Source organism: Schistocerca gregaria, chromosome 1, assembly GCF_023897955.1.
Source record: "Schistocerca gregaria isolate iqSchGreg1 chromosome 1, iqSchGreg1.2, whole genome shotgun sequence".
NCBI lineage: Eukaryota > Metazoa > Arthropoda > Insecta > Orthoptera > Acrididae > Schistocerca > Schistocerca gregaria.
Window position 1 is genome coordinate 372,240,190 of NC_064920.1, and position 27,523 is coordinate 372,267,712.

At 46.1% G+C, this 27,523-nt stretch overlaps 1 protein-coding gene across 1 annotated transcript in view; it reads right to left on the bottom strand.

Annotated features, from left to right (window-relative positions):
- Positions 1-27,523, bottom strand: part of LOC126348386 (esterase FE4-like) — a 106,513-nt gene that overhangs the window by 8,167 nt on the left and 70,823 nt on the right. The window contains exon 5 of the mRNA XM_050002354.1: positions 17,135-17,386. Within this exon, the coding sequence (XP_049858311.1) occupies positions 17,135-17,386 (252 nt within the window). The remainder of the gene's footprint in view (positions 1-17,134; positions 17,387-27,523) is intronic.

Genomic DNA, 27,523 nt, shown 5'->3' on the forward strand with positions numbered 1-27,523 from the left:
ATATAGCCTTTCATGATATCCACTTGTGGCTGCCAGTTCTTGAGCCTCATCAAAATTAATATGGTGGTCCCCTGGCTGAAAGGCATGTTCCGCGACAACTGATCTGTCACTCTTCCCTCTTCCGCAATTGCCCTTGTGCTCTTACAGTCACTTTTTGACAGATCTTTTTGTAGTAACCACGTACACCTCCGCACAACTACACAGAAACTTATAAATTCCAGTTTCTTCCAGCAGTAGGCGAGCTTCCTTGGCCGATTTCAGGTGACCTTGTATCTTCCATCTAGGTGTGTAGATTACCGCAATGTTCTGCTTATTCAGGATTTTTCTTATGCAGTCGGTCACGTTCTTAATGAATGGCAGGAAAACTTTCGATTCCACCGGCGCTTGAGCATCGCCATACCTCCTACGCGGTGGTCTTATAGCTCTTTTCACCTCAGCGAACGAATAACCATTCTTGAGCAATGCATTGGTGAGATGTTTTAATTCTGCGTCAAGCAGCTCTGGTTCGCAGGTTTTCCTTGTTCTATCCGCCAACGTTTTCATAATGCCTCGCTTTTGTTGTGGGTGATGGTTCGAATCTCGGTGTGGATAACTGTCTATGTGCGTGGGTTTCCAGTAAACAGTGTGCACCAAGCTACCATTTTCTTCCTTGAAAACTAATATGTCAACAAAATTTGGTCTTCCGTTTGCCTCCACCTACGTGGTAAACGGAATGTTCGAATTGATCCCGTTCAGGCGTTTGTGAAAGCCATACAGTTCCTCCCTGCCAAGCCACTGTGGAACAAACGTATCATCCACGTAACGGAACGAGATATGCGGTTTGTTCTTCGCAATTTCCAGTGCCGGCTTCCCGAATTTTTCCATAAAGAAGTTCGATATAACCGGGCTTAAGGGGCTACCCATAACAGTTCATCCGTCTGTTCATAGAACTCTTCGTTCCATTTGAAATACGTGGTTGTGAGATAACATTTAAACAGTTCCGCAACAGCGGAAAGGAAAATTCGATTCAGCTGTTGCAACACTTCATTGAGTGGAACCATAGTGAATAGCGACACCACATCGAAACTACCTAATACGTCCTCCTGTTGTACCATTATGCCGTCTAATGTACTGGTAAAATACGCCGAATTCTTGATATTCGAATCAAACCGGCCCACTTACGGTCGTAATAATGGTGAAACATCGGGTTTTAAGGTGAAATCCATTCGACCACGGCATAATAGCCCGGAAAATTTTATTAATTGTGATATTTACAGCCGTGAAAGTTTATATTTTGCAAATGACAGAGAAACGAGCGTAGTACTGAATTCGGTCTTCCGACATTGTTTGACCGCGGCAGATCGTAATACTCAAAAATGGCTCTGAGCACTATGAGACTTAACTTCTGAGGTCATCAGTCCCTTAGAACTTAGAACTACTTAAACCTAACCAACCTAAGGACATCACACACATCCATGCCCGAGGCAGGATTCGAACCTGCGAGCGTAGCGGTAGCGCGGTTCCAGACTGTAGCTCCTAGAACAGCTCGGCCACAAGGGCCGGCAGATCGTAATACTGTCCATTCTTTCAATCACCGCTTTGTAGTGGAGAGGCATCAGTACCACGTGAGGCATCTCTAAGATTTTATAGAGATTGTATGAAACAATTTGTTCCCCTTCTAGCAGCTGTTTGTCGTAGGTCGCTGGAGCAATCCCTAGCGACATTAAAATAGCTCAGTCATTCCCGTTTTCAAGAAGGGCCGTAGGAAAGGTGCACATAATTATAGGTTTCTATCGTTGATATCAGTCTGTTCTGTAATTATGGAATATACTTAATGCCCGTGTATTATGACTTTTTGCAGAATGAAAATCTCCTCTATACAAGTCAAAGTGGATTCCGTAAACTGAGATCTTGCGAAACTCAACTCGCTCTGTTCCTCCATAAAATCGAAAGCGATGGAGAAATCGCCACTCAGGTTGATGCCATGTTCCTATTATTTTGGAAGGCATTCCACACTGTCCCGCACTGTCGTTAGGTAAAAAATGAGTGAGCGTACCGACTATCGGAATAGATTTGTGATGTGATGCAAGACTTTCTTGCAGACAGAACTCAACACTTCGCTCGTAACGGAAAAAAATCAATAGATGTGTAGGTAACTTCGGGAGTAACGCAAGGAATTGTTACAGGACCGTTGTGGATTAAAATTCATGTATAAACGATTTAGTAGAACGAGTCGATGACTGTTTAAGGCTTTCGCAGATGATGTGATTGTCTATAAGAAGGTAGCGACGTCAGAACACAGCCTCAACTTGCAGCAGGACAAACGCAGGATCGATGAGTGGTGCAGGAATGGCAGCTGATCTTGAACGAAAATAAATTTAACATGAAACCCTGGTTCAGGGCTTCCGTAGCATCGGTGGTTTCATGCTAAAGCCACGGGTACTCAAAAACAAAATATATAAAATGATGAGTCTCGACAGAGACCATAGGGACCCAAAGGATAAAGAAAATTTAACAAATACGCTAAAGAAGTAGTTTACTTAGCACTTGCTAGATCGATTCTAGAGTGTTATTAATCAATCTGGAACCATTACCAGCTAGGAAGATAGAACAGAGAGAACAGATCCAACGAAGGGAGGCATGTTTCGTCACGGAATCGTTTAGCCCGCGCGGCAGCGTTGCAGATATGTTCAAAACAGCAGTGTCAGACGCTGCAAGAGAGACGTTGTGCACGACGGAGATATTCACTACTGAAATTTCTAGAGAATTCTTTCCGGAAAATGTCGACAATAAGGTGCTTCCTCGCACATACGTCTTGCGAAATAACCTCAAAGACACAATTCATGAAATTGGAGCTAACACAGAGGCTTACCAACAACACTCTTCCCACGCGCTAGTGGAACAAGGAAGGGAGGATCAGTTAGTGGTGCCAGAAGTACTCCTCATCACACACCGTCAGGTGACCTACGGAATATTGGTGCAGGTGCAGATGGACTCTCAACAGATGCTTCCCGCAGACGTCCCGGTGCAGAACGCGGTGGTCCAATGGTCGAGACACAGATGGAAGCCCTCACCTGACAGGCGACTGGCACCGGGCGGGAGCTCGCCCCTTTTATAGTGGCTGGAGGTGCGACCGTTCGTACGGCCTGCTTCTGTTCTTCTGTTACTGGTTGAAACCTGTTGGCGGTGGTAATTTCATTTGGGGTGGAAATTTGTTGAGGACGAGCCACGCGTTTCGGCGCAACGGTCGTCCAGGCACGGCGCACAACGCTGATGTGTGCTACAGATCTCTCCTGCCCTCCATTAGTTGTGACGGCTACCTGTGTCTTCTGTGACGAGCGGTAGCCGATCGTATGCCGAGTTTAGGTCCTCTACCGATTGTACTGTTCGTTGTCGAGTCTGAACAGTACCGCCTCCGCCCCCCAAAACTCCTCACCTCATCTCCTATCTGCGAGTAGCGACTCGGGGCGTTAGAAAAGCCCTCTACGTCGTCGCTCGCGCCTGTCGTGACCATCTCCATGCCCGCTTATGCTGACCATATCGCCGCACATGCGGACAGCGATCTGCCACTTTCTTCGCTGTCTCACGGCTATCTGCTCTCTGCGGAGCCTCAGTTCCTGGTTGACCTACATTAACATCTGACACTGTTCATGCCCCTTCTGTACTGTACAAGGCCTGGTAACAACACTTAACATGAGCTACCCAATGTACTCTGCTGCCCGCTGTACCTGTCACAGGGACTTGCAACTCCAATCATTTACGTACCCTCCGATGGTGTGGTGTACGTGAATAATGTTAGACTGAAATCAGACCATGTCTTCTGGGTGGTTCACTTTTTTTGTCAGGAAGCGTATATCATTGATCTTCCACCAAACACGATGGACGACAAAATGTTTTTCTCTTCGCAGAAGGCACAAGGTACTGTGAAACACGTGGAATGTAATATAAATGACGGAGCCAACAGGGTAATCAGTAACACCAAAACGTTGCTTGCAGAAAATATGTTAAAGCTAAACTGTAACAAAACGCAATGCAAACTAGTTTCTGACACAGAAATCTTGTAAAAGCTAAATTTCATTGTCAGAAGGCGGTCAAGTAAGTCAGTGACATCGATTATTTTAAATTCTTGGGCTTGAAACAAGGTGGAACTGTTATTTAGAATTTTCGCCTTCAAGATCTTGTGCAGAAAACAAATGCTGTATTTTTCACAATAAGAATGATCTCCTTTCACTCTGGCACTGAAATACGAAGGCTTGTTTACTTTGCTTACTTTCAGTCTATTATGTCGTATGATCCAGTGAACATTAGCGGAGAAATTATGTATACATGTGTAACACTTCCTTAAGCATTGTACTGGAAAGTGTGCACTATTCAGCAGGTTTTGTTTTAAATGGGCTTCCACAAAAACTAAAAAAAAATAGTGCTAACTCGTACGTACTCAAATCAAAGGTAAAAGATTTCCTGCCGGTCGGGGTGACTGAGCGGTTCTAGGCGCTACAGTCTGGAACCGCGCGACCGCTACGGTCGCAGGTTAGAATCCTGCCTCGGGCATGGATGTGTGTGATGTCCTTAGGTTAGTTACGTTTAAGTACCTTTAAGTTCTAGGGGACTGATGACCTCAGATGTTAGGTCCCATAGTGCTCAGAGCCATTTGAACCATTTGAAAGATTTCCTTGTAGTAGACTCTTTATATTCTGTAAAGGAGTTCCTCGCACTACTGGAAAACTTGACTCTGTAATGTGCCATTTATTTCTATAGTTTCGTTTAAGTGTTTTAGTAATTCGTCAATTCTTTGTTGAGAAATGTTGTAATCAGCTTTCAGTAAACTATGCACTGACTCGTTCCATAACCAAATAGCTTAGGCTTGATGCATCAATAAAATATGAAGTAATGTTGTGTCTCCCAATAAGACGACACTAGTGACATCGAATCGCTCCCGTCTCGTGATAATTGGAGGGTGGTAGCGTATCCCAGGAGCGCTTCTCACGAACACATGTCGAAAATAATTCTCAGCACAAAACTGCGTAATTCTCTTTATGTGGAGGGTCGTGGACCGCACAGAGCAACTTCTCAAAGCCAACGGTATACACCACAACAGAGACGTATGACGCTGAGGCTGTCGGAGGGGGGGGGGGGGGGGGGGCTGTACTGGTTAGGCGTCTAGGCGCACTTAATCCAAAATAACGACCTTCGAGCTGTGTTATAGAATGTGGCCGAATGTGCATGTACTTCTTTGTGTTTCCTCCTTCCTGGAATTTTCATCAGGGCTATGAAACGTCACCATTCGACTCATGGTTCACTTCGTACACCTCTAGTTCACTTCGTACTGGATTCCAATACGCCAGTGATCCAGAAAAACGGCATCGCTTTCTAATAAGTTTTCTACACTACTAGCCATTGAAGTTGCTACACCAAGAACAAATGCAGATGATAAACGGGTATTCATTGGACAAATATATTATACTAGAACTGACATGTGATTACATTTTCACGCAATTTGGGTGCATAGATCCCGAAAAACCTGAAAAATCAGTACCCAGAACAACCACTTCTGGCCATAACAACGGTCTCGATACGCCTGGGCATTGAGTCAGAGCGAGCTTGGATGGCATGTACATGTACAGCTGCTCATGCAGCTTCAACACGATACCACAGTTCATCAAGTGCAGTGACGCGTATTGTGACGAGCCAGTTGCTCGGCCACCATTGACCAGACGGTTTCAGTTGGTGAGAGATCTGGAGAATGTGCGGGCCAGGGCAGCAGTCGAACATTTTCTGTATCCAGAAAGGTCCGTACAGGATCTGCAACATGTGTTCGTGCATTATCCTACTGAAATGTAGGGTTTCGCAGGGATCGAATGAAGGGTAGAGCCAAGGATCGTAACACATCTGAAATGTAACGTACTCTGTTCAAAGTGCCGTCAATGCGAACAAGAGGTGACCGAGACGTGTAACCAATGGCACCCCATACCATCACGCTTTGTGATACGTCAGAGTGGCGATGACGAATACACGCTTCCAATGTGCGTTCACTGTGATGTCGCCAAAACGGATGCGACCATCATGGTGCTGTGACGATTTGCCATTCTTGCACCCAGGTTCGTCGTTGAGTACACCATCGCAGGCGTTCCTGTCTGTGATGCAGCGTCAAGGGTAACCGCAGCCATGGTCTACGAGCTGATAGTCCTTGCTGCTGCGAACGTCGTCGAACTGTTCGTGCAGATGGTTGTTGTCTTGCAAACGTCCCCATCTGTTGGCTCAGGGATCGAGACATGGCTGCACGATCCGTTACAGCCATGCGGATAAGATGCCTGTCATCTCGACTACCAGTGATACGAGGCCGTTGGGATCCAGCACGGCGTTCCGTATTACCCTCCTGAACCCACCGATATCATATTCTGCTAACAGTCATTGGATCACGACCAACGCGAGCAGCAATGTCGCGATACGATAAACCGCAATCGCGATAGGCTACAATCCGACCTTTATCAAAGTCCGAGACGTGATGGTATGCATTTCTCCTCCTTCCACGAGACACCACCACAACGTTTCACCAGGCAACGCCGGTCAACTGCTGTTTGTGTATGAGAAATCGGTTGGAAACTTTCCTCATGTCAGCAGGTTGTAGGTGTCGCCACCGGCGCCAACCTTGTGTGAATACACTGAAAAGCTAATAATTTGCGTAACACAGCATCTTCTTCCTGTTGGGTTAAATTTCGGGTCTGTAGCACGTCATCTTGGTGGTGTAGCAATTTTAATGGCCAGTAGTGTATCTCATCCCGTTTCGCATCCACTCATTACTAATTATTTTTACACATTTCATCCTTGCCACCGCAAAATTTGCTAGTTGCGTATTATGTTGGTATTATTATTTTTTTCTGTACACTGAATCATATACAAATCATGTATGGTTGAAAAGCCCCCAAGTGTTCCAGTGTTACGCAGAACTTGCACTAATATGTCCGCGTCTATACATGTAGATTCGACGTGAAACACGATGTGTAATATACTTTTTTTAGCACACGCGCTTATTGTATCCGACAAGATTTCTTGAGAGAAAAGTTCACGAATTTCACATAACACAATTAAAAGTTAAACGCACAACAGCACTGAATATCTGTGACAGTATAAAGATGGATACCTCCACGTGAAAGAAAATCTTTTATGAGAACAGCATGAAAAGTCTCGGGGTGCGTATTTCGTGACTAATGATGTTGCAATAAATTAAAAAACTTTCCTTATTTCTTCCCGGCCAGGTCTGAACTCATTCTCACAATTTTATCAAAGCTCGTTTATAACGTCAGGTTTATTTTGTAGTTTCCTCCCAACATTCTATACAACGCGGTACTCCGCCATTTCGAAACTTCATGTTCATTTCTGCGAACTGTTGCAAGTTTCATACTAATTTCAACATTGATTAATACCACAGTGTAACTAGTTGGTAAAACCCTTCTATTACAACAGGATCCGGTACGCAACGATTACCTAATATACTGGTTAATAGATTCGCACCGGCTGCCTCAGTGATTATCAGTGTCGCCCTTTGCCCAGCAGCGGACTTCAATTACGGTCTCGAAACTCTCACGTAATATTATATAGTTAGAGAGTATTCGTAATTTTGTGCACTGCTCTTAAAATTCTTGTCATTGGCAGCGTTTCTGCACAAAGTGCTATTCTGCACAGATTTAGGAGTAGTGACAAAAGTAAAGAGAACTCTTATAATTTCCTTCACTGCATCACTCCGAAACCAACTTCACCAACACTTTTTTCACGTTAGCCTCCTTTTCGAAGACTGCTGCAGTTTCTTAAATGTAACTCTTTGCTATAGATAATTGTGATGACTTATTGCGTTATTTCTTAAAACTAAGAGATTCATGACGGCATACAGGTTACTCCGTTCAATAAAATATATGTATCAACATTGTTTAAAAGAAAAATATCACTGAAAACATGAACTGGGGCATAGGTATGATTTTGTACGTACCAGGTGGTTGCAGTTAAACTGAAAGAGCTGGAGTGTGGGCTGTATACATCGCAGGACACTGAAGCACCGTAGGTATGCCCATTAATCACATGGCTCGCGGATTATGCTGGAGAAAATTATAATTCCACTTTTTACCACCAAGTGTATATGGCGCTGTGAGCAGTCAGAATATGGTGTCGGTGCAGGAAAAAGGGAGTAATGATCAAACACACGACAATGGTGGCACTTTTATTAGGATATGGTCTCAATTTACGTGTGTTCAGTATGGTGTCCAGACTCGGTAATATGCTGCGTCCGTAACACAGCACGGAAGACAGTTGCTCGCGGCATATCCGGTGTAACCGAAGTGATATGCCATCGTATGCTATCCTCCAGATGAGGAAAAGACCGGATGCATCCCTAATAGACACCGTCCTTCAGATATGCCGGCAACCAGAAGGCACATGGATTTAGGTCGGGGAATGTGGAAGACCACAGCTCTTGAAATTGCGTAGAGATGTACACGTAACAGGGCTGCGAGGAATCGTCTCCTTGAAGAAAAACGGACAGAGAATGAATGATGTCTTGAAACCACGCCACACAGTCACATAGGCCTTGTCCGTCCAAATAATATTCCCTGGCCACATCTTGTCCATTTCCATGTGAGTCAAAAACTGACGAGCAAAGTCACGGATTTGTAGCTCATCTTGGGGTTTCATATGGTGCACGTTCTGAATCTTGGAGGGATACCATTGCAAAATGCGCCGCAGAATCTTTTGAACTGTTGACCAGAGAAGCAAGAATTCCTGTGAGACAGCTCGAGCACTCGTTGCAGAATCTGAGGTGTGTCCTAGAGAGTCAGTTACAGCCACATCAACTTTTTCAGCAATTGCCATGGTTTAGGCCGCCCGTTCTCACTGGTGCGGCACATAGTTCACCTGTTTCTTCAAATTTCTTTATCATATTCTTTAGCTAATTTGTTGACAAATGGCCTCTCCGCCGCTGTTTCTGTCCGCGATATTCCCACAATGCAGTGGTACTATCGCTGCCGTTCGAGTAAAATAACTTCACCGCAGTGCACGGACTTTTTTCTGAATAGCCATTGAGTTTCGTACGAAAAACGTCATCCTCCTTAACCCTTTACACCAATAGTAGCTCTTTTTTCGATTTATTAGCTTTCTGGATGTGCCTATTCAGACATCTCAATAGTAATGTCAATTATGGCGATACGATCGTAGAGACCACATATCACCCTTCCCCTAGAGGAGGAAATCTCAACCCCGTAGGGAATCAAACCCGAACCCCTTCGCTTAGAAATCCGCCGCGATGACCGCGCAACTACTGAGGCAGACCCAACAGTCACATCACAAAAGAAAACATGCCTCGCCAGGCGACAAACAGCATACTGTGGTCAAAACAGGTAATATTTCACATTCTGACTGCATACTGAATAATATTTTCACCTGGTGGCAGAAAGAGGAGCTATTCATTTTCGCAGCACAATCCGAGAGTGCAACGATTAATGAACATACGTACGGAGTTTCAGCGTCCTGCGATATATATAGCCAGCACTGCAGCACTCGAAACACAGTCAGTTTAATTATAACCATCCGGTATTTGCTGAAATTAGTCACAGTTTTCTTTCCAATCCAGAAGCCAAATTTGTAAGGTTTTTGTCAGGCCTATTGGTTACAATGTGAAATCTAATGAATATCATCAAGAATACTTCAGCTTCAAATCATGGAAGACATTCTTTCCTAACAAACTAGGGGCTGTTAAAAATCGCTTATTGCCTTACAGCGTTCTGTAAAGCAATATACAGGGTGTTACAAAAAGGTACGGCCAAACGTTCAGGAAACATTCCTCACACACAAAGAAAGAAAATATGTTATGTGGACATGTGTCCGGAAACGCTTACTTTCCATGTTAGAGCTCATTTTATTATTTCTCTTCATATCACATTAATCATGGAATGGAAACACACAGCAACAGAACGTACCAGCGTGACTTCAAACACTTTGTTACAGGAAATGTTCAAAATGTCCTCTGTTAGTGAGGATACAAGCATCCACCCTCCGTCTCATGGAATCCCTGATGCGCTGATGCAGCCCTAGAGAATAGCTTATTGTATCACAGCCGTCCACAATACGAGCACGAAGAGTCTCTACATTTGGTACCGGGGTTGCGTAGACAATAGCTTTCAAATGCCCCATAAATGAAAGTCAAGAGGGTTGAGGCCAGGAGAGCGTGGAGGCCATGGAATTGGTCCACCTCTACCAATCCATCGGTCACCGAATCTGTCGTTGAGAAGCGTACGAACACTTTGACTGATATGTGCAGGAGCTCCATCGTGCATGAACCACATGTTGTGTCGTACTTGTAAAGGCACATGTTTTAGCAGCACAGGTAGAGTATCCCGTATGAAATCATGATAACGTGCTCCATTGAGCGTAGGTGGAAGAACATGGGGTCCAATCAAGACATCACCAACAATGCGTGCCCAAACGTTCAGACAAAATCTGTGTTGATGACGTGATTGCACCATTGCGTGCGGATTCTCGTCAGCCCACACATGTTGATTGTGAAAATTTACAAATTGATCATGTTGGAATGAAGCCTCATCCGTAAAGAGAACTTGTGCACTGAAGTGAGGATTGACACATTGTTGGATGAACCATTCGCAGAAGTGTATCCGTGGAGGCCAATCAGCTGCTGATAGTGCCTGCACACGCTGTACATGGTACGGAAACGACTGGTTCTCCCGTAGCACTCTCCATACAGTGACGTGGTCAACGTTACCTTGTACAGCAGCAACTTCTCTGACGCTGACATTAGGGTTATCGTCAACTGCACGAAGATTGCCTCGTCCATTGCAGGTGTTCTCGTCGTTCTAGGTCTTCCCCAGTTGCGAGCCATAGGCTGGAATGTTCCGTGCTCCCCAAGACGCCGATTAATTGCTTCGAACGTCTTCCTGTAGGGACACCTTCGTTCTGGAAATCTGTCTCGATGCAAAAGTACCGCGCCACGGCTATTGCCCATGCTAATCCATACATCAAATGGGCATCTGCCAACTCCGCATTTGTAAACATTGCACTGACTGAAAAACCACGTTCGTGATGCACACTAACCTGTTGAGGCTACGTACTGATGTGCTTGATGCTAGTGCTGTAGAGCAATGAGTCGCATGTCAACACAAGCACCGAAATCAACATTACTATTCATCAATTGGGCCAACTGGCGGTGAATCGAGGAAGTACAGTACATACTGACGAAACTAAAATGAGCTCTAACATGGGAATTAAGCGTTTCCGGACACCTGTCCACATAACATCTTTTCTTTATTTGTGTGTGAGGAATGTTTCTTGATAGTTTGGCAATACCTTTTTGTAACACCCTGTATACACATTCTATTATAATTCCGTTTTGCCATGAGACCTACGTGTAGTGCACGCCTGACCTATTCACGGGGACCCTACATTTCTCCACCCGATTGCGGAGGTCGAGAAATTTGCACCCCAGATCTCTGCAGAATCGTTTGAGCCTCTGGTTTAAGCCTTCTACTCGGCTCCAAACCAGAGGACCACGATCGGTTCTGGGACCGATACTACAAATAGTTAGCTCAGATTCCACCCCGCTAGCGAGGCTTTCCGCCTTCTTTTTGGCTTTGGATGACACGTTATTTACTTTCTATGCAGCAGTCTCAAATCACTTTTTCTACTGTTTCTTCCTCCGTGCTATTGTTTAGCGAACCTCAATTACCTCTCCTGCTAATCCTCATCTCTCTATTCCTTACTTCGTTTACTATTTATCTATTCCTATAAAAGCAACTTCATATACTTAATTTAGCAGTTGTTCTGAGCGCTCATACTTTTATTTTAAAATTCATGTGGCATCTGTACTTATTCCTTTTCTTTTTGTGTTCTTATCTTTCCATACACTTCTTTCCTTATGTCTTTGCCGGCCGCGGTGGTCTCGCGGTTCTAGGCGCGCAGTCCGGAACCGTGCGACTGCTACGGTCGCAGGTTCGAATCCTGCCTCGGGCATGGATGTGTGTGATGTCCTTAGGTTAGTTAGGTTTAAGTAGTTCTAAGTTCTAGGGGACTAATGACCACAGCAGTTGAGTCCCATAGTGCTCAGAGTCATTTGAACCAATTGAACCTTATGTCTTTGACTTTTAATCGAAATTCTGGTGTCAATAAGCTATAATACCTTCTCTCTGCTTTCACACGAAATTTTATTCCTCTTTACTGCTTGTATTACAAGTATTTGACTTTGTAAACATTGTAGATGACTCGTTTGTCACTTTTTCTCCCGAAGACCTTTTTTCCCACAGAACGCAGGAGACTTCCTCTTGATCCACAATGGTATCCTGCTTTTACTTATTTCTTTCTTGGGATGTCAAACATAAGTTTACAAGAACTTTGGGATACCTTTATCTCTTGGGAACGCCAATTATCTCCGTTTGGTCACCTACAGTATTTATGCCCATTTTGTGTTCATTGAGTGTAATAGTCGATTTTTCCCCCAAAACCATTCATGCGATCATTGCCTCCATTCTACCATCATACCTTCGGAAACAGTTTCAGAATTGACCGTGTTCGCGATCAGAGTACCCGGTATTACCCCTCAAGTCATTCCCCAGCTGCTACATCGGCGATAGCAACGCCTCCACTTTAAAAGCGCTATTCAGTTGAGCTAATTTCTCCATCTCATTGCACTTTATTATGCCAGTTGTGTTTTGTGGTGCACTATTTCATGAATTCGACGACTGCATAATCCTAGACTTCTGTAAAAACTGAATATGTCGCAGGAGTTTGAAAATATGGAGGATTTTGATATTAAGAATAGAATATTATTGAACGGAACAGCCTTAGAATATTACTACAAACCAGGGCTGAGACAGGAATTTAGTAACTGCAACAGTATTAACAGCTTGCGTCGGTAGCGGAGTTGTCGACGTATATGAGTGCCATGCGAGGAACCGCCATCCAGCGGAGAAAGGAAATTCCAAACTGTTGTACCCGTATGGCGAGATAACTTAAGCGTCATTGAACTCAATAGATCACCTGAGTCGGCTCTTATTCTGCTGGATATTAAAATTACAACATAAAGACATGGAACATACGTCAAATTTACATTAAAAGTGCTACATGATTAGATATAGAAATGATTACCACTTCAGAGCAATCGCACAAAGAGCATAGGAGGAAGGGTATCTGCAGTCCGTGCACAGGTTGTTTAAAAAATAATGACAGGGTTTCAAAATTTCATATTTATTGATAAAAACATATTACAAACACCGGATGTATTAAAAAATATTAGCGAAATACTAAATAAAGTCTTAGCTATGTTGACGAACTGTCTGTTGGCTTCCGTCTCGAATTCTTCGGCCGACGTTTTCTGACGATTTTTCCAACGTTTCTCCAGCACGAGTGGCTGGCATTGTCGAAGTTTCGCCCTCGATTGCTAGCGGTGGACTGGAGCCGAGCTCGCGGCCGCAACCTACCAGAAAATGAGGGTGAAACTGACAATGACAGCCACTCGTGCTGGTGTAACGTCAGAAAAATCATCAGAAAACGTCGGCCGAAGAATTCGAGAGAGAAGCAAACAGCCAGTTTGTCAAAAGTGCCCACAAAAGCGTCAAAATTTTGTCTTAGCTATGTAGTTAAAAATGACCTATCTGTCCACCAGCACCGGGTTCGATTCCAGGCGGGGTCAGGGATTTTCTCTGCCTCTTGATGGCTGGGTGTTGTGTGATGTCCTTAGGTTAGTTAGGTTTAAGTAGTTCTAAGTTCTAGGGGACTTATCACCATGGATGTTAAGTCCCATAGTGCTCAGAGCCATTTGAACTATTTTTTTTGTCCACCAGCAGCAGCACGAACAACATCTAGCCAATGGCTAATTCGTCATGAACTTAACAAAACATACCGTCTCTTGCAGAAGTTATGGCGGCTGTTCTTCTGTTCTTCTTTTCTTCTATGCCACGAGGTAAAAAGTGAAGATGAACACACCTCCCTTCACATCACGCTGGCCTATCTTCAAATGTTGTAGAACTGGCTTTCCCCACAACTTCCGGAGGAATCCGATAACTTCATTTTCCAACAGGAATAAGCTCCATCACAGTTGGCACAACAACTTATGGCAGTTTCTCAAAGACACTCTGCGTCAATAGTTGTTAGGGCGCATGGGACATCGAGACACTGCCCTGCATTCTTGGCCTCCACGATCGCCAGCATGACACCATACGATTTTTTCATGTGGGCGTATGTGAAGGGAAGTGTGTTCATCTCACCTTTACCTCGTGACGTAGAAGAATTGAAGAACGGAATGACAGCCGTCATAGCTTCTGTAAAAACAGATATATGGTGCAAAATTTATGACGAATTTAGCTTTCGTCTAGATGTGGTTCATTCTGTTGCTCGTAGCCACACAGACCATTTGTAATAGAACAGCTAAAACTTTAAGACTTTATGTGTATTTTGCAATACATTCCACGCTTGTAGTAGGTTTTTATCAGTGAATATGGAGTTTTGAAATTAGGTAATACATTTTGAAACCACCTTTATAATGTTTTTTTTTTTTCATCCAGAAATCACATTACAGTGTTGATTGTTTGAGAGACGATCGAGTTGTACCTCGTATAGAGACAGAGAGAGTCGTCTCCCAGAACATATCTGAACTGACAGTGGCAAGATCGAGCCTATTAAGACAGGGTTTTTTCGTTCCGAAACATTGCTGCTCCTGTGACTGGCAACTCACGACCTTTATGTATGAAATCTAGGGGTTCAGGGGACCTACAAGTAACACCACACAGAATCTGCATGGCTCCTGACAACAAGTGTTCCAGATGACAGACATATTGTTCGCTACCTACGCCTTGCACGGCGGGAGAGGGAGGATCGCCAGCCACGTGGCCGAGCGGTTCTAGGCGCTTCAGTCGGGAACCGCGCTGCTGCTACGGTCGCAGGTTCGAATCCTGCCTCGGGCATGAATGGGTGTGATGTCCTTAGGTTAATCAGGTTTAAGTAGTTGTAAGTCTTCGGGACTGATGGCCTCAAATGTTAAGTCCCATAGTGCTCAGAGCCATTTTTAAGTTCTGTAAGCCACACGCTAAGTAAATAAGACAGCTGATGCCACATACCTCCGCCAAATATCGCTGCTTTATTGCATTCTGAAAGTGGCCCAACATGTTATTAAATTAATATGGTGGTCATATTGTTTTGGCTCATGAGTGTATTAGGCACATCTACATCTACATTTATACTCGGCAAGCCACCCAACGGTGTGTGGTGGAGGGCACTTCACGTGCCACTGAATTTACCTCCCTGTTCCAGTCGCGTATGATTCGCGGCAAGAACGACTGCCGGAAAGCCTCCGTGCGCGCTCGAATCTCTCTAATTTTACATTCGTGACCTACTCGGGAGGTATAAGTAGGGGTAAGCAATATATTCGATACCTCATCCAGAAGCGCACCCTCTCGAAACTTGGACAGCAAGCGACACCGCGATGCAGAGCACGTCTCTTGCTGAGTCTGCCACTTGCGTTTGATAAACATCTCCGTAACACTATCACGCTTACCAGATAATGCTGTGACGAAACGCGCCGCTCTTCTTTGGATCTTCTCTATTTCCTCCGTCAACCCGACCTAGTACGGATCCCACACTGACGAACAATACTCAAGTATAGGTCGAACGAGTGTTTTGTAAGCCACCTCCTTTGTTGAAGGACTACATTTTCTAAGGACTCTCCCAATGAATCTCAATCTGGAACCCGCATTACCAACAATTACTTTTATATGATCATTCCATTTCAGATCGTTCCGTAAGCATACTCCGAGATATTTTACAGAAGTAACTGCTACCAGTGTTTGTTCCGCTATCATTTAATCATACAATAAAGAATCCTTCTTTCTATGTATTAGCAATACATTACATTTTTCTATGTTAAGGGTCAGTTATTCAATCTGTATATTGAGCAAGCAGTAAAGGAAGAAAAAGAAAATTTCGGAGTAGGTATTAAAATCCATGGAGAAGAAATAAAAAGTTTGAGGTTTGCCGATGACGTTGTAATTCTGTCAGAGACAGCAAAGGACTTGGAAGAGCAGTTAAACGGAATGGACAGTGTCTTGAAAGGAGGGTATAAGATGAACATCAACAAAAGCAAAACGAGGATAATGGAATGTAGTCAAATTAAATCGGGTGATGCTGAGGGAATTAGATTAGGAAATGAGGCACTTACAGTAGTAAAGGTGTTTTGCTATTTGGGGAGCACAATAACTGATGATGGTCGAAGTAGAGAGGATATAAAATGTAGACTGGCAATGGCAAGGAAAGCGTATCTGAAGAAGAGAAATTTGTTAACATCGAGTATAGATTTAAGTGTCAGGAAGTCGTTTCTGAAAGTATTTGTATGGAATGTAGCCATGTATGGAAGTGAAACATGGACGATGAATAGTTTAGACAAGAAGAGAATAGAAGCTTTCGAAATGTGGTGCTACAGAAGAATGCTGAAGATTAGATGGGTAGGTCATATAACTGATGAGGAGGTATTGGATAGAATTGGGGAGGAGTTTGTGGCACAATTTGACTAGAAGAAGGGATCGGTTCGTAGGACATGTCCTGAGGCATGAAGGAATCACCAATTTAGTACTGGAGGGCAGCATGGAGGGTAAAAATCGTAGAGGGAGACGAAGAGATGAATACACTAAGCAGATACAGAAGGATGTAGGCTGCAGTAGGTATTGGGAGATGAAGTAGGTTGCACAGGATAGAGTAGCATGGAGAGTTGCATCAAACCAGTCTCAGGACTGAAGACCACAACAACATCAACAAGGGCCAGTCGCCACTTCCTGCACAAAGTGCCTATCCGCTGCAGATCTTCCTGCATTTCGGTGCAATTTTCTAATGCTGCAACTTGTCTGTATACTACGGCATCATCCGCGAAGAGCGGAGACTGGGCCAAATTTTTATTTCAAATTTCTGACACCCCCTGGGTAAAAGTGCGAAAACAATGGGGTTGGCGGAGGGGCAGCGTCGTAATGCGCGAGTTGCCTACTGCACGGTGCCAAGTGTCAGTTGGCAGGCTGGAGAGCCGAGTGTCTTTTCGTATCGATGCCGATACTCGGACAGGATGGACAGTCCGAATCGCCGCGAGATAGTAAGGAAGTGGCTGCGACTGAGTAACGCGCCTTACCCCACGTCGTCGATGTGCCTGACGGAGGTGGCGTCGCCGCGGCCTGCGAAGCTGAAGACGTAGTAGTAGACGGGCCTTGGCGAGGAGGCGGCTAGCAGCCGCGCGGCGCGCGTCACGCCGTGCGTGTACATGCCGTCCGAGAACAGGTCGGCCAGCCCCTGGCGGTCCAGGCTGCCCGACGCGCCGCTGCCCAGGTAGAAGTCGCGCAGCCGCCGCAGCAGGTCGGACCGCAAGTGGTGCAGGTGCAGCGCCCTGCGCACACACACACCGCCGCCTCAGCACCACTCCACAGCCGCCCTGCACAAACAGCGACCGGCGGGCAAGTCTGCTCCGACAGCACTACTCCTTAGTGCGCCCGCAGCGTCTTAATACACCCTGTACTGAAAAGTCAACTGAAAGTTGTTGTGCGGTAACAGGGTGTGGACAAAAATACTGAAACACGAAAAACACAGTACATGATAATGCATAATACGGCGTAGAAAACCCGATGACGTTCAAAACAGATTGCAGTCGTATCAAATGGATAAATACAGGTCCGATATGGTTCCCAGATAAATGTTATACCATTCTTCCTGCAAAACAATTACTACACTCATGCTCATAAATTAAGGATAATTGCAGAATGTGGTGCCACACAACGTGGCACTACACAAAAATACCGCTAATAGCATAGCCACATAGGAAATACACACGACACAGATCTGTACGTCCACGGAATTGGTGATAAGTTGAAAAAACCGTGCCGGCCTTTGTGGCCGAGCGGTTCTAGACCGCTACGGTCGCAGGTTCGAATCCTGCCACGGGCCTGGATGTGTGTGATGTCGTTAGGTTACAAAATTGTTAAGACTTTCGTGGCCACTTGTTGACAAACTGCTTATTTGCTTCTGTCTCGGGTTCTTCGGCCGACGTTCGTGTGATGATTTTGCTGACGTTTCGCCAGCACGAGTGGCTGGCATTGTCAAAGCTTCACCCTCCATTGCCGGAGGTGAACTGGAGCCGGGCTCGCGGCCGCAGACTATATGTACCTTGCGCGCCAACGTCCGAGGGCTTCTCCGCGGTCATTTCCGCGGTCATTTCCGGTGCGTTTCTCCTCTTGCTACCTGCTACGGTCGTTCTCTGCAGTACGGGAAGCCAGGAGCCGTTTACCTTAAGGCTTTCTTCTTTCTTGTTGAAGCTGTTCCCGTGTTTGTGTATTTCTACAGCTTCTCTGTACAAGCGGGTGTGATAGTGCTTCTCTACAGCCAGAACTTCCGTGTCGGTGAATTTTATTACATGTACCTGGTCGGTCTCACTCAGTGCGTGTTCTGCCACGGCCGATTTTTCCACCTGTCCCAACCTGCAATGTCGCTTATGTTCTTTGATCCTGGTGTTGATTGATCTTCCAGTCATTCCGACATAAACTTTCCCGCATGTGCATGGTAAGCGGTATATTCCTGACATTGCAAGTGGGTCCCTTTTATCCTTTGTCGATCTAAGACATTCTTTGATCTTCCTTGTCGGTTTGAAAATTGTCTTTACGCCGTGCTTGTGTAATATACGGCCGATTCTGTCCGTCACTCTGGGAATGTATGGCAGAAAGGCCGTACCCGACATTTCTTTTTCTGGTTTCTTACTTCGCCGGTGGTTTGGCTCTGTTACACTTCTAATATCATTTGTGGAGTACCCATTGCTCCTCAGAACACTTTCCAGGTGTTGCATTTCGCGTTTAAGGTGCTGCGGCTCACATATTCGTGCTGCTCGCGTTACGAGCGTCTGAATCATGCCTCTTTTCTGGCTCGGGTGGTGGTTTGACAGTTTGTGCAGATATCGGTCCGTGTGCGTCGGTTTTCGGTACACGCTATGTCCCAGGTTTTGGCCATCCCTTGTGACCAGCACATCTAGAAATGGTAGTTTTTTGTCCTTTTCCACTTCCATGGTAAATTTTATGTTGGCGTGGAGGTTGTTCAAGTGTCTTAGGAAGTCACCGAGCTGTTCTTCACCATGGCTCCACACGACGAAAGTATCATCGACGTACCTGTACCACACCTTAGGTTTACAAGTCGCCGAGTCCAGTGCCTGTGCTTCGAAATGTTCCATGAAGAAGTTGGCCACCACTGGACTAAGAGGACTACCCATGGCAACGCCTTCCAGCTGTTCGTAGAAATTGCCATTCCACGTGAAATAGCTCGTGGTGAGACAGGCATGGAAGAGCTTCATGATGTCTTGCGGGAAAATGGAACCGATGTGCTCCAGAGCGTCACTGAGTGGCACTTTCGTAAACAAAGAAACAATATCAAAGCTGACCAGGATGTCGTTTGGTGCAAGTTTTAGTTTCTTCAGCTTCTCGATGAAATGTCCTGAGTCCTTTACGTACGTGTCGGTCTTCCCCACGTGCGGCTGGAGCAGAGAGGCCAAGTGTTTTGCCAGTTTATATGTCGGTGAGCCAGGAGCGCTAACAATCGGTCTTAATGGAACGTTGTTCTTATGGATCTTAGGTAATCCATACAGGCGAGGTGGTAGGGCTTCTGTGTTGCGCAGGTATCTCTGTATGTCCTCCGGAACAGAAGATGCCTTGATTAACCGATTCGTATTCCGTGTGATACGCTGCGTCGGATCTGCGCTTAGTTTTCGGTACGTCGTCGGATCTAATAGGTCTCGGATCTTTTGTTCATAATCTTCGGTCTTCATTACGACGGTCGCATTCCCCTTATCGGCAGGCAGTACCAATATACTCTTGTCAGCGTTAAGATTCTTAATAGCTTGTACTTCTTCTTTCTTCAGATTGCATGCTGGTGGTTTAGCTCGGCGCAGTATCCTGGCTGTTTCAGTGCGTATTTCCTCTGCCCTTTCACAAGGAAGGGTCCGAATGGCCGCTTCGGTGTTAGCAATGATGTCCTCCACAGGTATAGTTCTTGGGATGACAGCGAAATTCCCTCCTTTTTGAAGAACGGATACTTCCTCTTCGGTCAATTGTCGTTCAGTGAGGTTGACCACAGTGCGTGACATGTCGGGAATCGCCTTGTCAGTCTTCTTCCGGAATCCTTCAAACTTTTTCTTCTGTCGCTCTGTGCAGCGCTCGAGTTCATTCTGCATGCTCCTGTAAGTGATGCTGTCGATCTTGTCCCAGTCGTCTCGATGCATTCTGCTACTTAGTTGGTAGAACATGTCCAAAAGTTCCTGATCCGTTTTTGCCAAGTTTCTCCGTATTGTGTGAATTCGCTCACGAAGAAAAGCTCGTTCCATTCTGTTGTAGATACGATGAGCTTGGGCGGTGGTGAATAGGCGCTTACATTTCAAGAACTTCGGTGTAGCATCTTCATCTCTGCACCGCGAAAGGAAGGCGAGAGAGGACATCAATCGCGCTTTCTTCTTCCGTTGTTGGTCAAGGCGTCGGTACAATCTGCAAATTTCCTCCCCGTAGAGGCGCAATACAAAATTGTTAAGACTTTCGTGGCCACTTGTTGACAAACTGCTTATTTGCTTCTGTCTCGGGTTCTTCGGCCGACGTTCGTGTGATGATTTTGCTGACGTTTCGCCAGCACGAGTGGCTGGCATTGTCAAAGCTTCACCCTCCATTGCCGGAGGTGAACTGGAGCCGGGCTCGCGGCCGCAGACTATATGTACCTTGCGCGCCAACGTCCGAGGGCTTCTCCGCGGTCATTTCCGCGGTCATTTCCGGTGCGTTTCTCCTCTTGCTACCTGCTACGGTCGTTCTCTGCAGTACGGGAAGCCAGGAGCCGTTTACCTTAAGGCTTTCTTCTTTCTTGTTGAAGCTGTTCCCGTGTTTGTGTATTTCTACAGCTTCTCTGTACAAGCGGGTGTGATAGTGCTTCTCTACAGCCAGAACTTCCGTGTCGGTGAATTTTATTACATGTACCTGGTCGGTCTCACTCAGTGCGTGTTCTGCCACGGCCGATTTTTCCACCTGTCCCAACCTGCAATGTCGCTTATGTTCTTTGATCCTGGTGTTGATTGATCTTCCAGTCATTCCGACATAAACTTTCCCGCATGTGCATGGTAAGCGGTATATTCCTGACATTGCAAGTGGGTCCCTTTTATCCTTTGTCGATCTAAGACATTCTTTGATCTTCCTTGTCGGTTTGAAAATTGTCTTTACGCCGTGCTTGTGTAATATACGGCCGATTCTGTCCGTCACTCTGGGAATGTATGGCAGAAAGGCCGTACCCGACATTTCTTTTTCTGGTTTCTTACTTCGCCGGTGGTTTGGCTCTGTTACACTTCTAATATCATTTGTGGAGTACCCATTGCTCCTCAGAACACTTTCCAGGTGTTGCATTTCGCGTTTAAGGTGCTGCGGCTCACATATTCGTGCTGCTCGCGTTACGAGCGTCTGAATCATGCCTCTTTTCTGGCTCGGGTGGTGGTTTGACAGTTTGTGCAGATATCGGTCCGTGTGCGTCGGTTTTCGGTACACGCTATGTCCCAGGTTTTGGCCATCCCTTGTGACCAGCACATCTAGAAATGGTAGTTTTTTGTCCTTTTCCACTTCCATGGTAAATTTTATGTTGGCGTGGAGGTTGTTCAAGTGTCTTAGGAAGTCACCGAGCTGTTCTTCACCATGGCTCCACACGACGAAAGTATCATCGACGTACCTGTACCACACCTTAGGTTTACAAGTCGCCGAGTCCAGTGCCTGTGCTTCGAAATGTTCCATGAAGAAGTTGGCCACCACTGGACTAAGAGGACTACCCATGGCAACGCCTTCCAGCTGTTCGTAGAAATTGCCATTCCACGTGAAATAGCTCGTGGTGAGACAGGCATGGAAGAGCTTCATGATGTCTTGCGGGAAAATGGAACCGATGTGCTCCAGAGCGTCACTGAGTGGCACTTTCGTAAACAAAGAAACAATATCAAAGCTGACCAGGATGTCGTTTGGTGCAAGTTTTAGTTTCTTCAGCTTCTCGATGAAATGTCCTGAGTCCTTTACGTACGTGTCGGTCTTCCCCACGTGCGGCTGGAGCAGAGAGGCCAAGTGTTTTGCCAGTTTATATGTCGGTGAGCCAGGAGCGCTAACAATCGGTCTTAATGGAACGTTGTTCTTATGGATCTTAGGTAATCCATACAGGCGAGGTGGTAGGGCTTCTGTGTTGCGCAGGTATCTCTGTATGTCCTCCGGAACAGAAGATGCCTTGATTAACCGATTCGTATTCCGTGTGATACGCTGCGTCGGATCTGCGCTTAGTTTTCGGTACGTCGTCGGATCTAATAGGTCTCGGATCTTTTGTTCATAATCTTCGGTCTTCATTACGACGGTCGCATTCCCCTTATCGGCAGGCAGTACCAATATACTCTTGTCAGCGTTAAGATTCTTAATAGCTTGTACTTCTTCTTTCTTCAGATTGCATGCTGGTGGTTTAGCTCGGCGCAGTATCCTGGCTGTTTCAGTGCGTATTTCCTCTGCCCTTTCACAAGGAAGGGTCCGAATGGCCGCTTCGGTGTTAGCAATGATGTCCTCCACAGGTATAGTTCTTGGGATGACAGCGAAATTCCCTCCTTTTTGAAGAACGGATACTTCCTCTTCGGTCAACTGTCGTTCAGTGAGGTTGACCACAGTGCGTGACATGTCGGGAATCGCCTTGTCAGTCTTCTTCCGGAATCCTTCAAACTTTTTCTTCTGTCGCTCTGTGCAGCGCTCGAGTTCATTCTGCATGCTCCTGTAAGTGATGCTGCCGATCTTGTCCCAGTCGTCTCGATGCATTCTGCTACTTAGTTGGTAGAACATGTCCAAAAGTTCCTGATCCGTTTTTGCCAAGTTTCTCCGTATTGTGTGAATTCGCTCACGAAGAAAAGCTCGTTCCATTCTGTTGTAGATACGATGAGCTTGGGCGGTGGTGAATAGGCGCTTACATTTCAAGAACTTCGGTGTAGCATCTTCATCTCTGCACCGCGAAAGGAAACCTGGGACATAGCGTGTACCGAAAACCGACGCACACGGACCGATATCTGCACAAACTGTCAAACCACCACCCGAGCCAGAAAAGAGGCATGATTCAGACGCTCGTAACGCGAGCAGCACGAATATGTGAGCCGCAGCACCTTAAACGCGAAATGCAACACCTGGAAAGTGTTCTGAGGAGCAATGGGTACTCCACAAATGATATTAGAAGTGTAACAGAGCCAAACCACCGGCGAAGTAAGAAACCAGAAAAAGAAATGTCGGGTACGGCCTTTCTGCCATACATTCCCAGAGTGACGGACAGAATCGGCCGTATATTACACAAGCACGGCGTAAAGACAATTTTCAAACCGACAAGGAAGATCAAAGAATGTCTTAGATCGACAAAGGATAAAAGGGACCCACTTGCAATGTCAGGAATATACCGCTTACCATGCACATGCGGGAAAGTTTATGTCGGAATGACTGGAAGATCAATCAACACCAGGATCAAAGAACATAAGCGACATTGCAGGTTGGGACAGGTGGAAAAATCGGCCGTGGCAGAACACGCACTGAGTGAGACCGACCAGGTACATGTAATAAAATTCACCGACACGGAAGTTCTGGCTGTAGAGAAGCACTATCACACCCGCTTGTACAGAGAAGCTGTAGAAATACACAAACACGGGAACAGCTTCAACAAGAAAGAAGAAAGCCTTAAGGTAAACGGCTCCTGGCTTCCCGTACTGCAGAGAACGACCGTAGCAGGTAGCAAGAGGAGAAACGCACCGGAAATGACCGCGGAAATGACCGCGGAGAAGCCCTCGGACGTTGGCGCGCAAGGTACATATAGTCTGCGGCCGCGAGCCCGGCTCCAGTTCACCTCCGGCAATGGAGGGTGAAGCTTTGACAATGCCAGCCACTCGTGCTGGCGAAACGTCAGCAAAATCATCACACGAACGTCGGCCGAAGAACCCGAGACAGAAGCAAATAAGCAGTTTGTCAACAAGTGGCCACGAAAGTCTTAACAATTTTGTATTGCGCCTCTACGGGGAGGAAATTTGCAGATTGTACCGACGCCTTGACCAACAACGGAAGAAGAAAGCGCGATTGATGTCCTCTCTCGCCTTCCTTTCGCGGTGCAGAGATGAAGATGCTACACCGAAGTTCTTGAAATGTAAGCGCCTATTCACCACCGCCCAAGCTCATCGTATCTACAACAGAATGGAACGAGCTTTTCTTCGTGAGCGAATTCACACAATACGGAGAAACTTGGCAAAAACGGATCAGGAACTTTTGGACATGTTCTACCAACTAAGTAGCAGAATGCATCGAGACGACTGGGACAAGATCGACAGCATCACTTACAGGAGCATGCAGAATGAACTCGAGCGCTGCACAGAGCGACAGAAGAAAAAGTTTGAAGGATTCCGGAAGAAGACTGACAAGGCGATTCCCGACATGTCACGCACTGTGGTCAACCTCACTGAACGACAATTGACCGAAGAGGAAGTATCCGTTCTTCAAAAAGGAGGGAATTTCGCTGTCATCCCAAGAACTATACCTGTGGAGGACATCATTGCTAACACCGAAGCGGCCATTCGGACCCTTCCTTGTGAAAGGGCAGAGGAAATACGCACTGAAACAGCCAGGATACTGCGCCGAGCTAAACCACCAGCATGCAATCTGAAGAAAGAAGAAGTACAAGCTATTAAGAATCTTAACGCTGACAAGAGTATATTGGTACTGCCTGCCGATAAGGGGAATGCGACCGTCGTAATGAAGACCGAAGATTATGAACAAAAGATCCGAGACCTATTAGATCCGACGACGTACCGAAAACTAAGCGCAGATCCGACGCAGCGTATCACACGGAATACGAATCGGTTAATCAAGGCATCTTCTGTTCCGGAGGACATACAGAGATACCTGCGCAACACAGAAGCCCTACCACCTCGCCTGTATGGATTACCTAAGATCCATAAGAACAACGTTCCATTAAGACCGATTGTTAGCGCTCCTGGCTCACCGACATATAAACTGGCAAAACACTTGGCCTCTCTGCTCCAGCCGCACGTGGGGAAGACCGACACGTACGTAAAGGACTCAGGACATTTCATCGAGAAGCTGAAGAAACTAAAACTTGCACCAAACGTCATCCTGGTCTGCTTTGATACTGTTTCTTTGTTTACGAAAGTGCCTCTCAGTGACGCTCTGGAGCACATCGGTTCCATTTTCCCGCAAGACATCATGAAGCTCTTCCATGCCTGTCTCACCACGAGCTATTTCACGTGGAATGGCAATTTCTACGAACAGCTGGAAGGCGTTGCCATGGGTAGTCCTCTTAGTCCAGTGGTGGCCAACTTCTTCATGGAACATTTCGAAGCACAGGCACTGGACTCGGCGACTTGTAAACCTAAGGTGTGGTACAGGTACGTCGATGATACTTTCGTCGTGTGGAGCCATGGTGAAGAACAGCTCGGTGACTTCCTAAGACACTTGAACAACCTCCACGCCAACATAAAATTTACCATGGAAGTGGAAAAGGACAAAAAACTACCATTTCTAGATGTGCTGGTCACAAGGGATGGCCAAAACCTGGGACATAGCGTGTACCGAAAACCGACGCACACGGACCGATATCTGCACAAACTGTCAAACCACCACCCGAGCCAGAAAAGAGGCATGATTCAGACGCTCGTAACGCGAGCAGCACGAATATGTGAGCCGCAGCACCTTAAACGCGAAATGCAACACCTGGAAAGTGTTCTGAGGAGCAATGGGTACTCCACAAATGATATTAGAAGTGTAACAGAGCCAAACCACCGGCGAAGTAAGAAACCAGAAAAAGAAATGTCGGGTACGGCCTTTCTGCCATACATTCCCAGAGTGACGGACAGAATCGGCCGTATATTACACAAGCACGGCGTAAAGACAATTTTCAAACCGACAAGGAAGATCAAAGAATGTCTTAGATCGACAAAGGATAAAAGGGACCCACTTGCAATGTCAGGAATATACCGCTTACCATGCACATGCGGGAAAGTTTATGTCGGAATGACTGGAAGATCAATCAACACCAGGATCAAAGAACATAAGCGACATTGCAGGTTGGGACAGGTGGAAAAATCGGCCGTGGCAGAACACGCACTGAGTGAGACCGACCAGGTACATGTAATAAAATTCACCGACACGGAAGTTCTGGCTGTAGAGAAGCACTATCACACCCGCTTGTACAGAGAAGCTGTAGAAATACACAAACACGGGAACAGCTTCAACAAGAAAGAAGAAAGCCTTAAGGTAAACGGCTCCTGGCTTCCCGTACTGCAGAGAACGACCGTAGCAGGTAGCAAGAGGAGAAACGCACCGGAAATGACCGCGGAAATGACCGCGGAGAAGCCCTCGGACGTTGGCGCGCAAGGTACATATAGTCTGCGGCCGCGAGCCCGGCTCCAGTTCACCTCCGGCAATGGAGGGTGAAGCTTTGACAATGCCAGCCACTCGTGCTGGCGAAACGTCAGCAAAATCATCACACGAACGTCGGCCGAAGAACCCGAGACAGAAGCAAATAAGCAGTTTGTCAACAAGTGGCCACGAAAGTCTTAACAATTTTGTATTGCGCCTCTACGGGGAGGAAATTTGCAGATTGTACCGACGCCTTGACCAACAACGGAAGAAGAAAGCGCGATTGATGTCCTCTCTCGCCTTCCTTTCGCGGTGCAGAGATGAAGATGCTACACCGAAGTTCTTGAAATGTAAGCGCCTATTCACCACCGCCCAAGCTCATCGTATCTACAACAGAATGGAACGAGCTTTTCTTCGTGAGCGAATTCACACAATACGGAGAAACTTGGCAAAAACGGATCAGGAACTTTTGGACATGTTCTACCAACTAAGTAGCAGAATGCATCGAGACGACTGGGACAAGATCGACAGCATCACTTACAGGAGCATGCAGAATGAACTCGAGCGCTGCACAGAGCGACAGAAGAAAAAGTTTGAAGGATTCCGGAAGAAGACTGACAAGGCGATTCCCGACATGTCACGCACTGTGGTCAACCTCACTGAACGACAATTGACCGAAGAGGAAGTATCCGTTCTTCAAAAAGGAGGGAATTTCGCTGTCATCCCAAGAACTATACCTGTGGAGGACATCATTGCTAACACCGAAGCGGCCATTCGGACCCTTCCTTGTGAAAGGGCAGAGGAAATACGCACTGAAACAGCCAGGATACTGCGCCGAGCTAAACCACCAGCATGCAATCTGAAGAAAGAAGAAGTACAAGCTATTAAGAATCTTAACGCTGACAAGAGTATATTGGTACTGCCTGCCGATAAGGGGAATGCGACCGTCGTAATGAAGACCGAAGATTATGAACAAAAGATCCGAGACCTATTAGATCCGACGACGTACCGAAAACTAAGCGCAGATCCGACGCAGCGTATCACACGGAATACGAATCGGTTAATCAAGGCATCTTCTGTTCCGGAGGACATACAGAGATACCTGC